At 38.5% G+C, this 14,047-nt stretch overlaps 2 protein-coding genes across 2 annotated transcripts; both read left to right on the plus strand.

Annotated features, from left to right (window-relative positions):
* Positions 1–1,033: 1,033 nt before the first annotated feature.
* Positions 1,034–6,865, plus strand: ETT (Transcriptional factor B3 family protein / auxin-responsive factor AUX/IAA-like protein). The gene is made up of 12 exons (XM_021974536.2): positions 1,034–2,077; positions 2,189–2,245; positions 2,755–2,937; positions 3,087–3,171; positions 3,336–3,426; positions 3,498–3,662; positions 3,781–3,900; positions 3,973–4,048; positions 4,853–5,012; positions 5,099–5,991; positions 6,121–6,218; positions 6,549–6,865. The coding sequence occupies exons 1-11, from the start codon at positions 1,799–1,801 to the stop codon at positions 6,172–6,174; spliced, it is 2,163 nt and encodes a 720-aa protein (XP_021830228.1). The 5' UTR covers positions 1,034–1,798; the 3' UTR covers positions 6,175–6,218; positions 6,549–6,865.
* A 1,460-nt stretch (positions 6,866–8,325) lies between these two features.
* Positions 8,326–11,325, plus strand: LOC110770407 (MLO-like protein 12). Its single transcript, XM_021974549.2, has 12 exons — positions 8,326–8,510; positions 8,607–8,664; positions 8,784–9,055; positions 9,376–9,436; positions 9,560–9,648; positions 9,743–9,817; positions 9,893–9,981; positions 10,101–10,150; positions 10,252–10,292; positions 10,405–10,578; positions 10,664–10,699; positions 10,802–11,325. Exons 1-12 carry the CDS (start codon positions 8,385–8,387, stop codon positions 11,219–11,221), a joined length of 1,491 nt encoding a protein of 496 aa, XP_021830241.2. The 5' UTR covers positions 8,326–8,384; the 3' UTR covers positions 11,222–11,325.
* Positions 11,326–14,047: the final 2,722 nt, after the last annotated feature.

Here is a 14,047-nt window from a genome sequence, read left to right on the forward strand (position 1 = left end):
ACATTTTGTATTGTTAAGTGTTCCCCACATTCACAAGCTTATATTTCAATTTGACTTCACTTAAAAATAAATTCCAGGGTTTTCCTTTTTTACTTTTACTGAAGTGCATGAAGAAGCTGTGAAAAGCAGAGTTCATACCAAAGCTCATAACTAACTGTTTTACCAGTCTTGATCTTAATCTGCAGAAATGGGAAGGGACGTCTTTTACTTGTCCCCCAATTGGTTAGGCATAATGACCCACATTTGACATTGCGTTTTGCCTAAGAAACAGCAAATAATGAGGCCCCAAGACTCTTATGGAAAAATCCAAACATGGGCAAATAAAGCAGTTGGGTAAATTTGCAGCAAAAGTGAAGAATGTCGTAAAACATTATGTGATATCACTTTGAAGTTGGACCATGGATTTTTCTAACTTAGCAAACTCAGTGAGTGGGAAAAAAGCTAAAGCTTGCCAAAGTTGAATCTGTAAAGCTTACAAGTACAGGTTGCTTAAATAGCACCCAAGTTTAGATTGTGAGATGAGGAAGGGTTGCCCCACAATAGCAAATGTCCTAAGAGTAAAGTTGTCTTTCAAAGTTGGCCAATTCAGATTTCCCAGATTGTAACTTTCTTTGAGCAACACTTTAACCAATAGTCTCTGCTCTGGCTATGAAAAAATCAATTGAACCCAAGAGATAAAAGGAATAGAAGAAAAAACCTAAAACATCCCAAATTACAATGCAATAATAATATAGGAAGGAACCCAATGGCTTCAAAAGTGGTAAATCTATATCAGAAGAACCCAAGGGAGACAAACCCAATTAGGCTTTAAGAAAGAATGTAGAGGCTTTGCTTTCACAAAAAAGATGGGTTCTAAGTCTTTATTTTTGTTTTGACCAAAAAAGAAGAAGAGGTCTTCGGTTTTGTTTTTCTCAAAAATGCAATCTTTTTATATTAAATATTTAAAATGGGGGAGGGAGAGAATGAGGATTAAGGAAGGGGATACGAGTGAGATTTGATGGAGTAGAAGGGGACAGAATAGACATCCGCCCGGAAATACAGGGGATGCCGTACAGACCCTCCTCCACTTTTCAGTCCATGATATTTTATTGGAAAAAAATTAACACACTTTCATTACTCTCTCTCTCTCTTTGTGTCTCTCTCACACTGTCTTTCTGCCACACATCACACCCAGCAGTTGCAGCGTTGCAGCAGCTGCAGCAAGTGCTGCAGTGCAGCTCAGCCTGCAGACAGAAAAAATTTAATCTTTTTTTTTTTTATATGAAAAGAGAACAGCAACAAAGCCCCATATTAATTATGTGATTTGCTTATTAAATTCTGCTTTCTTTTTTCTCTTTTCAAAGTTAAAAAAAGCTTTAAGCTTTGATTTGATGCCCGAAAGCCCATCCACAATCCACACACACAACACAAACAGTAGTACACTCTTTCTCACCCTCGAGAAGGAAAAGAAAAAGAAAAGAGCAGAAAAGAAAAGGAGAAAAGAAAATTAAGCAGGCAGAGAGAGAAAGACACAGAAGAGCAAAGGGAGAAAGAAAAGAGAGGTGGGCTGTGGGTGTGTCTTTTTGAGCTTCTTTTAGCAAATGCCAAAGTTGCACTTAATTAACAACCTCCTCATCACCCACATCTCTCAAAATGCAGACATGAAACCTCCTCCTATGCTCTCTTCTTATTCACACACCTCCTTCTTCTTTCTCTTCTTCATATTGTAAACAGCAGAACCACAGCAAAAGCAGAGTCCTTTTCTTCCTCTTCATTCTCTCCTTGTTGTTGGGTCCGTACAATTTTTGTTTATTTCCACATGGGGGGTCTAATCGATCTGAACAGTGCAACGGAGGACGAGGAAACGCCGTCGTCTGGTTCGTCTTCAACTTCCTCTGCTTCTGACGCTTCGGCTTCGGCTTCGGTGTGCTTCGAGCTGTGGCACGCGTGTGCGGGCCCACTGATTTCACTGCCGAAGAAAGGGAGTTTGGTAGTGTATCTTCCACAGGGCCACTTGGAGCAAGTCTCTGATTTTCCAGCCTCGGCTTATGATCTCCCACCTCACCTCTTCTGTCGCGTTGTTGATGTCAAGCTCCATGTGAGTCTCTCTCTACAATGCTTTCGGTTTTTGGGTTTTGGTGAAATTTGATGCCTTTTTTGTTTTTGCTATCTGGGTCCTCAAGTTTTCTGGGTTTTTTTCTTCACACAGGCTGAGACTGGTACCGACGATGTGTATGCGCAGGTTTCACTTGTTCCTGAAAGTGAGGTGGGCTTTGTTGTGGTTTTGATTCTCTGGTTGGTTTGTGAGAAAATGCTTGAAAACAGATTTTTTTTTTGTTTGTTGAAATTCCTTATGATGTTACCAATTTTTGTGATTTTGGAAGTTAAAGCTCAGTTTAATTGTCACAAGTCATTCAGAAACGTGAGCCTTCCATACAGTAGACTCTAGTGCATTTCATCTCTCAGCAAACAAAACAATTTAAAACCCAAATTTTGTAAATTTCACCTTCTCTCTGGCTTTCTTTCCCGCTTTGGCATTTTCAAAGATTATATGTTAGTATCTGTCTGTCTCCTTTTATTCCATCTTGGTAATTGGCATTCTTAGCAAACAACACAAGATCGTCATTCCATGACATTTTGAAGCAGCTACTTATTATGCATTCAATTTCATTTGGGGGTCAAGTCTTTTTCGTTTTCTTTACTTTTCTTGGTGATTATCTGATGTTGTGTCTATTGAACATTGGGGTGACTTCATTTTTGCATTAATCTGATTAGGAAATTGAACACAAACTGCGGGAAGGGGAAACTGATGCATATGGTGAGGAGGAGGATGTTGAAGCGATTGGGAAGTCAACCACACCCCATATGTTCTGCAAAACCCTTACTGCTTCTGATACTAGCACTCATGGAGGCTTCTCTGTCCCTCGTCGTGCAGCCGAGGATTGCTTTCCTCCCCTGGTAGTCGTAGTTCATTTTATCCCCCAACATGTAGTTCAGCATAACCTGTTTGAGACTTCTATTACCTGAAATCATTTTTATAACTGATTCATAGTCTAATCAAGTACAAGTTTATATTTTATTTTGAGACAACTAAGTTATGCTTGTAGGATTACAATCAACAAAGGCCTTCACAAGAACTCGTAGCAAAGGATCTGCATGGCTTGGAGTGGAGGTTCAGACATATTTATAGGGGTATGCCAAAAGATATGACATGTTTTGTATTCATTAGTTTGGGGTTTATCTCTTCATGAAACAATAGCAATCTTATTAGGGTTTTATTATGAACTTTGTAAATGGAATGTTTTAGATTCAGTGTTTGTCTGTTTTTTATTCTTCTTTCCACTTGTCTTGAGTAGGGCAGCCACGTAGGCATTTGCTCACCACTGGATGGAGTGCGTTTGTGAACAAGAAGAAGCTCGTCTCTGGAGATGCAGTGCTGTTTCTCAGGTATATGAATCCTTTGGTTCAAGAAACTTTGGATGCCCTTATTCATGATTCTCATACAATGTTTATAATAGGGGTGATGACGGAGAACTGAGGCTAGGAATTAGAAGGGCAGCCCAGGTTAAAGGGTCTGCTACTTATCCAACTCTTTGTAGCCAGCAATTAAACTATAGCGCTATCACGGATGTGGTGAATGCTATATCCATGAAGAATGCATTTAACATCTTCTACAATCCAAGGTAATATGCTGCTCATTCATTTAACATATTCTTAAAGTAATCTTGAAAGTTATGATTTTAGACCCATCTGTCTTTTTGGATCTTGTTCTCCCTATAATTTTCCATATTAATCATGTAGAGCCAGCTCATCAGAATTCATAATACCTTCCCGTAAATTTTTGAGGTGCCTTGATCATTCCTTTTCACCTGGAATGCGGTTCAAAATGCGTTTCGAAACAGAAGATGCAGCAGAGCGAAGGTTTGGCATTCTTAAATTTGACATAGTTGAAGGATTTAAAGTCAAATTTTAATTAAAATGTATTTTTGGCAGATACACTGGGCTGATAACTGGAATTAGTGAATTGGATCCTGTAAGATGGCCTGGTTCAAAATGGAGATGTCTAGTTGTACGTACTTTTAACAGAGCCTTTCTATATATATCCTCTTTTTTTTTCATCAAAAGCATTTGGACCTTGTGTATCTTAAACTTTTACATGAGCATGCATTACTGCTTTCCTGCCGCACTTTGTGTTCTCTAAACTAATATATAATATTATATATGGTAGGGGTAAATGTAAATCCCCCACCTTGTAAGTTGTTTGTATGTTTACTTTGTTGATTTTACATTTAAGATTCGCAAAACCATTTCATGAACAAATCTGGTGTAAGCCTTTTTTTTAACAAGAATTGAAGCATTTGGGCCACTGGACAAGAGGGCAAAATATAACGAAAATTGTATGACATCTTCACCATGTTAAAATCAGGATGAATTAATAACACTTTTTTGTATTTATCATGAAATGTCTTGAGGGTTTAGCACAGTTTTTGGCTAAATCACGCTATGAACAGATAAATCTGCTCTTGTATTTGTCACAACATTTGTCTTAATTGTTGAACAAAACACCTTACTCATAGCCCCGAGGACAGAAACTCAGGGTCTTGATTATTTGAACCCTATCATATTCAGAAATGAAGGAATATTTTTAATGTTTCATACATAGACATCGGTGTTGCTTATTGTAGCTGTCAAGTCTTTAGAACTGCAAAGATTTATTGAGTTATTTTTCACTGCCTTGAAAGTTGTATTAACCGAAATATCACAAAAGATGTTTTCTCTGCTCTGTAGTATGCCAATACTAACTTACTAGGTGATAAGTTCACGCCATTAGCACTAGATATATTGGTTTCAAACTTTTCTTTTGTTCGTGCAGGTAAGGTGGGATGATATAGACACAAGTAAGCATGGCAGGGTTTCCCCATGGGAAATCGAGCCATCTGGTTCTGTTTCTAGTTCCCATAGCTTAATGGCAGCTGGTTTGAAGAGGGCCAGGAGTGGCTTGTCTGCAGCAAAAACAGAATTTCCAGTTCCTAGTATGTCGTGCATTCAGATTAGAACATTCCATCGTGACACTGTCTCTGCAACATAATTTATTGATTGTAACATTTTTTTCTTACAGATGGGATTGGAGCATCAGACTTTGGGGAATCTTTAAGGTTCCAGAAGGTCTTGCAAGGTCAAGAAATTTTGGGTTTTGATACTCATTTCGGTGGTTTAGGTGGTCAGAATCAACATCCATCTGAACCAAGGAGGGGTTTTCATGGTTCAAGCGGTTCTGGGATTGCTGCTGGAGGTAATGGTCTCAGAAAGTCACTTGCGGACTCTGAGATTACCTCAACCGGCATAGGCTTTGGTGAATCATTCCGATTCCATAAGGTCTTGCAAGGTCAAGAAATATTTCCAAGCCCACCATATGGAAGAGCTTCCACTACTAACGAGGCTCATGAATATGGTGGCCCTGGAATTTATGATGGTTTTCAGGTGCCAAGCTTTAGAAATGGGTGGTCTGCCATGATGCAAAGCAATAATACACACGTGCACCCATCTGCCTCGTCTGTGCAAGTTTCATCACCATCATCTGTGTTAATGTTCCAGCAAGCAATGAATCCAGGCCCGGAATTCAATTCAGTATACAACGGTCATAACCAGGAGGAACAGAGAGTTACAAAACGAACTCCATATGTCTCTGAATCAGATGGTGGAAAGCAAGCATCATCCTCATTTTGTGAACGCAGCTTCAGCAGGGAAGATCATGGGGGCAAGAATTTTTACAATCAACATGGTATCTCAAATCATCCTGTAATAAGTCAATCAACATTTAGTGGCAGTCAGGATGCGGTTTCACCATACAAAGGCAGCTGTAGACTCTTTGGTTTCTCATTGTCTGAGGAAAAACGTGCCCCAGACAGAGAGAGCAACTCCACCTCAACTGCATCTACATTAAATCCTGGAGTGCAGTTTCATTCAAAGCCTGCATTGATGACATCAGCAGTTGGAATTACCTGTACCAAAGTATGCAACCTCTTTCCAACATTACGCTGTAATATCGTATCTTTTGTAGAGGTAGACAGGACATTTAATCTTCTCTAAGATTGATGGCTACGATAATCTGATTTGTGAGTTGGGTGTGTTTATGTATAGGAATGGGCTTTTGACTGGCGTGGGGAAAGGATGGAAAGCTGCTTACAAGGATAGCGATGATACAATGGCTTGTTGCAGATGATCAAAGGCAGTAACTAGTAAGTGCTGAACTGTCTACTTTTTATCAATCTTTCTATTTTTTGTTTTGTTTGCATCCTAGCATCAAAACCTACTCTTGCAGTGGTGTCAAAACTTTGGTGCCATGTAAAACCCAATGAAACTTATTGTGGCCAAATATATGATTCAAAATCGTATACAAGTAACCCTAGTTAATATGAAGAAGATCTAGCTGTTAGGTCTTTTTTGTTTGTTTGAATTTCTCTTTTTCCGTTGAGAATCAGAATGAGTTTTTCTATGCGTATGTATAGTATTTTACCCCTTGAAGTTTATATTATGAATTTCTTACTTCTGTCGACATTGTTTTGCAGGGAATGTTACCATAATGTCAATAATTATGCTATGTACGGGTGAAGTCTCTTGGCAACTGAGATTTTGTTCAGATTATCCGTGTGCTGTCGTTTATGTAACTTAACTTTCGAGGTAAAAATTGTAACTAAGCGCCTCAAGTGACTTTGATTGTATTGTTAATTCAGCTTTGAAAACAACAGAGTTTGTAGAATCTATGTATTGCCTCTCATATGATAGCCCTGTTGGAAAGAGGGGCCTATCCAAACGGAGCAAATTCTATCTACGCAATTACAATTGTTAATTAAAGAGGGGCCTCTCATATGATGCTTGTTCTTCTGTTCCAAAGTTCCCTGCTATATTCGTATTTTGTTGTTTCTAAAGAAAGAATTTTGTGATGTAGTTATTGTTAGAGAATGTGCAGCAATAGAAAATTATGAATTATTGCTGGGTTCAGTTGTCTTGGCTTTTCACAGATTGCCTTTGTGATTCTCCCACGTAACATTGCCATGTCTTGCTGGAAATGGGAATCGAAAGTCTTAAATTTTTGAATGTTGGAATATTCCATATATAGTATATAGTCGCATCAATCCAAGAAACTCAACCTAAAAAGTCCATGCAATGACTCACTAATAACACATACATACATATATATTTAATATAGGGACCTCTCCTCATAAAGAAAAGAAAGAGACATCTCTGCTAATTTCTTGTTAATTGCATTCACAATCTTATTGGTCTCCACACCTTTCTATTCATTCACCAGTTTCTCGGAACACAACACACAAGTTAGAACATAGTGAACGAAAGTGAAACCATTGACCCTTTGATTCTCCTCTCTTATTTATTGAACCAAAGTGATAAATTGTCCAAATCAATTAGCGATCAATATGCTACTGTATTCTGGGGAGGTGATTCTTCATCAACCAAGGCAAACAACAACATTGTATCACATTTCTTACAAGAGAAATGCCCCGTTGACAATATAATGATAAATATGGTATAAATAGTTTTATCAAACAAAGAGTTGTATAAGATTGACTCTGGTCCAAAGAAAAGCTGTTCATTGGTCCCCCTTGTGAGCTCTGTAACATTCATGCAGGACTTAATGAAGTCATATTTTGATGTGGAATTCATATTGTACAAGCAATAAGCACAAAGCAGAAGGTTCCCGCAGTTGCATCAGACTCGACATGTAAACAGTGAATAGTAAGGCAGAGAGAGAGAGAGAGTCTACGATATCCCGTGTCCTTGAAAAATATTTTTTGTGGTCCTCAAAGTCAAAACCCACAACCATGTCTATGAAAAACCAACATATTGTGTAATATCAAATTTACATCACAAAAACGTGTTGAGTAATAAACATAAAAAATCACGTGAAAAATCAAGAAATTAAAAAAAGCTCAGCTTAGGACTGTAAGTCCTTCATCTCCTAATTCCAACGTAGGCACACACCGCACATCATGAAACAAATCTTCCTGGATCTGTAAAATACAATTCTTGTGTATAATTTTCAGTATTTTTTCACATGTGATGTACAGTTTGTATTGTCTTTTTATACGACCGCTAGCAGAACAGTAACCACTGGCCACTGTAGCAAGAGAATGAGAGGTGTGCAGACACGTCATTGATGCAGTACAAGGTCGAGGAAGAGTCAAACATGGCGCACCCCATGTTGAAAAAGCTCCTATTCTATGACCAGTTAGCATGCCCTTTGAAATCTAGTGGGCCCAGGACCCTGGTGTGTATATTTAATTCCTTCTGAAACATTTAGCTAGCTTATAAACTGTACCAACCCAATTCAGCTCTTGAGAGAGACAGAGAGAGACAGAGAGAGAGAAACAGAGCAAAGACCAGAGATGGCTGGAGACGAGGGAACTGCAAACACACTTGAAGCTACACCAACATGGGCTGTGGCTACTGTTGTCTTTGTTCTGATAGTGATCTCCATAATAATCGAGTATTTGCTTCATCTCTTACACAAGGTATATGTTATAATTATATATATAAAACTCTGTTTCATCTTTCCATCCATGCAATGCAAGGTGATCATTTGTTTTTGTCTTGAAATATTTGTGCAGTATTTTCATAGGTTAAAGAGGAAGTCTCTCATTCAGGCTCTTGATAAAATCAAATCAGGTTAGAGTCCACAACATGAATCAAGCTTAACTTAATATAAAATGATGGGTACGTATGTAACATAAGAAATGCTACATTATTATTTTCTGTTCTGAGATTGTGTTTGTCCCTCCATGTAGAATTGATGCTGTTGGGGTTCATATCGTTGCTACTAACTGTGGGCCAAAAGCCAATTGCAAATATATGCATCCCAAAGAGCGTTGGTGAATCTTTTCTTCCTTGCAAGAGCTCCACCTCTGGTCATGCTGTCGAGGAAACCAAATGCTCTGACCAGGGAAAAGTTTCTTTGATGTCGAGGGAAGGTGCATATGAGCTGCAATACTTAATTTTTGTGCTTGCTATGTTCCACGTTTCATCTTGCGTCCTCACCTTTGCTCTTGGTATGGCCAAGGTAACTCATTCATTTCACTAATTCTTTGCTTTTTTCAGAAGTTTCCATTACTTTTCCGCTGCCTAAATAATAGCTAATCCTATGTTCTGCATGGGAAGCTTGGTTGTCTGCTTTTGACTTTTGCAAACATTAAGATAAAACTCAAGTTGTATTGTAACTTCAAAAAGAGTAAGGGAAATTGTGGAGGGACTTCCACAATTGTGAACTCTAACAAACTTCAGAAATCTTTGGCTCCTTTTTCTTTCTTTTGAGCTTTTAAAAGGGAAAGTTTGACTATGTTGACTTTTATTGTGAACATTTTATATTGTCTTGTTTTCCAGATGAAGAGATGGGAGTCTTGGGAGGCAGAAACCAGAACATTGGAGTATCAATTTTCTTACGGTAAGCTTTCAAGGGATATGAATGGGTGGCATAGATATCTGCATACAAGTCTTTGCGGGTCCATTTGAGTTTTTAACCACATTTTTCTGACATTAATTAGTGTTTACTGCAAATAACATATAGATCCAAGGAGGTTTCAGCTCACATATCAAACCTCATTTGGGAAGCGACATTTGAAGTGTTGGAGTGACAATCGATTACTTCGTTGGCCGGTAATTAAACTCAATTAAATTTAATTAAACATACTGTTCTGTAACTAATAAACAAGAAATATAGCAAGTTTAATGACGTATCTTTTAAATGCAGGCTTCCTTTGTTAGACAATTCTTTAATTCTGTCTCCAAATCGGATTACTTCACTCTCAGGCATGGATTCATAATGGTATTAATCTGTCAACACACCATGAATGACTCATTTGATTGGTTCAATCTAAAAAGTTTTGGGTGCTGTTTGTAGGCTCATTTTGCAGAAGGGAGCCATTTTAACTTTCAAAAATATATAAGAAGGAATTTAGAGAAGGATTTTGGTGTGGTTATGGGGATAAGGTAAACTTCATTAAGATGTCTCTTCATGATCATAAGACCTTGATGCTTATCTCTTTTTCACATCTCTCCAACTAAGCAAGCATTGGCATTTTCTTTTCTTTTTTTTAATTTGTTTGCAGCTGGTGGATTTGGTTGTTCTCGGTATTTGTCATATTCTTCAATGCACATGGTAACATGCCCTGAATGAATCTATTTAATTAATCAAATGAATCCAGTTATAAATTATTACTTTTAATTTGGCTAACTCTATCATTTGCTGCACCTCTGCAGGTTTTTACAATTATCTATGGGTTCCCTTTATTCCTTTAGTGGTGAGAAAAATCAACTTTAATACTTAACTAAAGCTGTGATTAGATATTAGAAAGAAAAAAAAAGAGTTGCAATTTTTATATGCTTTGTTCTTCTTCTATGCCACACCTACAGATGCTGTTACTGGTTGGAACAAAGCTACAGGGCATCATAACTAAGATGTGCCTTGACAGCCATGATAAATCTCACGTTGTTAGAGGAACTTTGCTTGTGAAGCCCAGCAATCACTTCTTCTGGTTTAACTGGCCTCAATTGCTTCTCCATCTTTTGCACTTCATACTGTTTCAGGTGAGTCTTCAATCATAACTTTAAAGCCAATAATAATGGAATTAAGAAAAGAAGATAATCTTTTAAATTTGTTTGCATCTTGCAGAATTCCTTTCAGCTGGCATTCTTCACATGGACTTGGGTAAGTAAGCACATATTTTAATCCGATATGTTGTTTGAAGTTTGAAAATGGTATATTCCCTTTACTAATTAATTGCATATAATTGATTGTTTCAAAAAACAGTACAAGTTTGGCTTAAGATCATGCTTCCACCATGAAACAGAGGATATTGTGATAAGGCTGGGCATGGGTGTAATTGTGCAAATCCTCTGTGGCTATGTCACTCTGCCTCTCTATGCTTTGGTCACACAGATGGGCACATCAATGAGAAAAGCAGTTTTCACTGAGAACGTGGTTAAAGGGCTGAAAAAATGGAGAGCTAAGGCCAGGAAGAACCTGGCTCTTAGGAACCACCCTCACTTGGCACAACTCTCGTTGGATGCTTCTCTTGAAACTTCACTGTCAATAGGCACTTCACCTTCTTTCAGTGTTCATGATGCTTCATTCTCGACTGTGGATTTTGATCGTCCGTCTGACGATGCTGAATATGTAGCACTTGAAATAAGGGAGGCCCAAATGGCACAAGGAGAAACAAGCACTTAAGTTTGAGTTCCATCTTTGGCCATGATGGGGGGTTGCACAGTTACTAAAGTTGCTCCTCTACAATGTTCATAGATTAATGAGTATGATTTGTTTTTATGATTCTCTTGATATTGTTTAGAGTATCTCATCGCACATATAGGAAGTGAACTTTCAACAGAACATTAGAACAAATGTATTAAATTTTTTTGATCGATTAATTTCGTACAAGCAACACATGTAGTTGCATGAGTGGCAAATTGAAGAGACTACATGTGTTACTTACATTACAAGGACGACAAGGTCTAAGTCTTAATAAGTTCTAAACTAGCTTAGCCTAATTAACTAGGATTACATTATATATACTCACATCAAACTCAGATTGTGGCCAGCCATTCCCGCTTATATATACAAAATTACATTGAATTACCTTCTAGACCGTTTACTGGGCCGCCTAGAAGAAGAAGCGGCAGTCACAACCGCCTCCTTTCGTCCATTTTCCTTTGGCCTCTTTGATGAAACTGGTGTATGTTGCTGCACTTTCGCTGTGTGATGAATTAAACGATTAGAGCTGAATCTTTGTCGCCTCCCCCTACTAGTAATTATCGGCGTCGGCCACCATGGGAGCACAAAAGGAAAGGCTGGGAAGACAGAAACACCGGCCCAACGGAGCGTGAGAGTTGTGAATGGAGTGGTCCAAGTGGTCTCTTTTAATGTTTTTGCACGGATGTTGTACATGACAATGCGACCAAACAAATGTAGAAACAAGACATCCTTATTATTTGGATCGAAAGCTAGCACCATAACCGATTTTGTCGAGGACTCACGATCCCACTTAGTGAGGAGTGGATTTTCCGGGACTAATTGGAACAGGCAAACTTTGTCTACCAAACACCATTTTCCAGGCCCGTCGACTTGACCATCAACATAACCACGACCATCGTCTTTGAACTCCCAAACACTCATACCACTAAGATCGCAGTAATGAGGCAACATGCACATCCGCAGACACCCTCCTCCACACTCACCTAGGAAATGCATTGTTCGAGATTCGTCTTCAGGCTCATCAATGAAACGAAAGCAATAGTTACTAGTATCATTTATATAAAGCTGGTCACGAGTAGTGAAGGGATCCAACCCAACCATAAAGCGATTAGTATCAGTAAACCAATACAAGCTTCCATTGTGAGCAACCCCAGGGTAGGGAGACAATCTAGTAAAACAAAACCTCCGCGGGCTGAAAACAAGTGACTGTCTCCATTTACCAGTCTCAGAAGAGAAGATCTCCATATAGAAGAAACGGGAGGAATGCTCGGGACGTTCCCATTGATCATCAATTATTCGCACAACCTTGTACCTATACTCAACATTAATAATACTATAATTAAGCTGAATATTGACAGTCCTCCTAGATCTTTCTGCTTCTACTTGCTTTCGATCATTCTTGTACTTGTAGTTGGGATCGCATATGAATCCAACCATTACCCTCTTGTGATGTCCGCGTCGAGGCGGGCAAGGGAGAGCCTCCCATTGCTTGGTGCGTGGATTGCAGATGTAGTAATCACGTTGATAATGCGTGGTTGCACAACACAAAATTAAGTCATTATATGTTCCTACCACGCATGGCTCGCCTTTAAGAAAATCACAATCAGCTTGGAAACAAGGGAGGAAACTCAGAGAGAACTCACGTGGTGGTGTTTTGAACACCAGCTCATGAGGAGGCTCCTCCGAAGACACAGAAAAGAATGTCGTCCTTGCGTGCTGTGTATCCGGGACAATGACAGTGCGTGTAATGGGTTTATCACTTTGGACACGACGAAAAAAATAAGAATTATAAATGAGACTGAACCAACGTTTGGACACACACATGCATTGAACCGCAAATTCCGAAGGAAGTCGACATAGAATTTCCAGTAATACAAATTCAGGGAGATCATCAAGATTAATATTACTCGCCACTAATTTCGATATTGATTTTCCGGGTGCTGATCTTTTTGATCTTTTTGAGGAGGACTGATGATGGCGACCACCACGACCACCATGACCATGACCATGACCATGAGATTGGGAACTTTTATCACAAGGTCTCATCGCGGCTGCAGAACTAAACTTGGATTGGATACAAACTAGAGAGCAGAAGAAAGGTAGGGTCACACTATTTATATATAGATGTAACTCTGATTCAAGAAGGAATAGGAGAGATACACATCCATAAAGAAACAGGAAAAAAACCAACTAATTATTAGGAAAGAAATCCCAATACGAATACGATTTAATTCATAAAAATTATCTTGATAGGTAAAGGAAAGTAATTATGCACATGGTGGTAACATGTCCTACTGTAATTAGAAGTTGCAGTGACCATCGATTCCTTCCTTGGCCGATAATTAACCTCAACCAAAATGAATTAATGCTCCTACCATAATGTTCTGTCACTAAAAGAAATATAGCAAGTTTAATAAAACTCTATATTTAGCATCCATGCATTTATACGCATTCACCGTAATCTTAAATCAAAACTCGTGGTCTATTATAGAACTCTGAATTAATAATATTATGTGGCAAGTGTAAATCAAAACCATTTTTCCAAACAATTTTCTGTTTGGTGGACTCATCTTGTGAGTTGTATGTGGACTTGTAGTTTGCATTATTAGAGTTCATTACTTACCATTCGCATAACATTTTTTAGTGTTGTCTAATTTGTTGTTTTTATTTCTATCCTGAAAGAGTCATGGTGTAGTGTGGCGAGCTACTTAGGTTTATTATGTTTAAGATCCTATTGCTTGTTGTTAGATTAAGAGTGGTATACTAGTGTGGCCCTGTGGACTTGTTGGGTGGAGTGAGTAGATA

This window comes from Prunus avium, chromosome 4 (assembly GCF_965620075.1).
Source record: "Prunus avium chromosome 4, drPruAviu1.hap1.1, whole genome shotgun sequence".
Classification (NCBI taxonomy): domain Eukaryota; kingdom Viridiplantae; phylum Streptophyta; class Magnoliopsida; order Rosales; family Rosaceae; genus Prunus; species Prunus avium.

What these genes read in the sequence shown, in the direction of transcription:
- ETT (XM_021974536.2), top strand. Translation starts at nt 1,799, where the DNA reads ATGGGGGGTCTAATCGATCTGAACAGTGCAACGGAGGACGAGGAAACG. An exon ending in CACTTGTTCCTGAAAGTGAG is followed by an intron (nt 2,246 to 2,754) that starts GTGGGCTTTGTT and finishes TAATCTGATTAG; the next exon opens with GAAATTGAACACAAACTGCG. An exon ending in GATGCAGTGCTGTTTCTCAG is followed by an intron (nt 3,427 to 3,497) that starts GTATATGAATCC and finishes TGTTTATAATAG; the next exon opens with GGGTGATGACGGAGAACTGA.
- LOC110770407 (XM_021974549.2), top strand. Translation starts at nt 8,385, where the DNA reads ATGGCTGGAGACGAGGGAACTGCAAACACACTTGAAGCTACACCAACA. An exon ending in TTGCTCTTGGTATGGCCAAG is followed by an intron (nt 9,056 to 9,375) that starts GTAACTCATTCA and finishes CTTGTTTTCCAG; the next exon opens with ATGAAGAGATGGGAGTCTTG. An exon ending in GGTGTGGTTATGGGGATAAG is followed by an intron (nt 9,982 to 10,100) that starts GTAAACTTCATT and finishes ATTTGTTTGCAG; the next exon opens with CTGGTGGATTTGGTTGTTCT.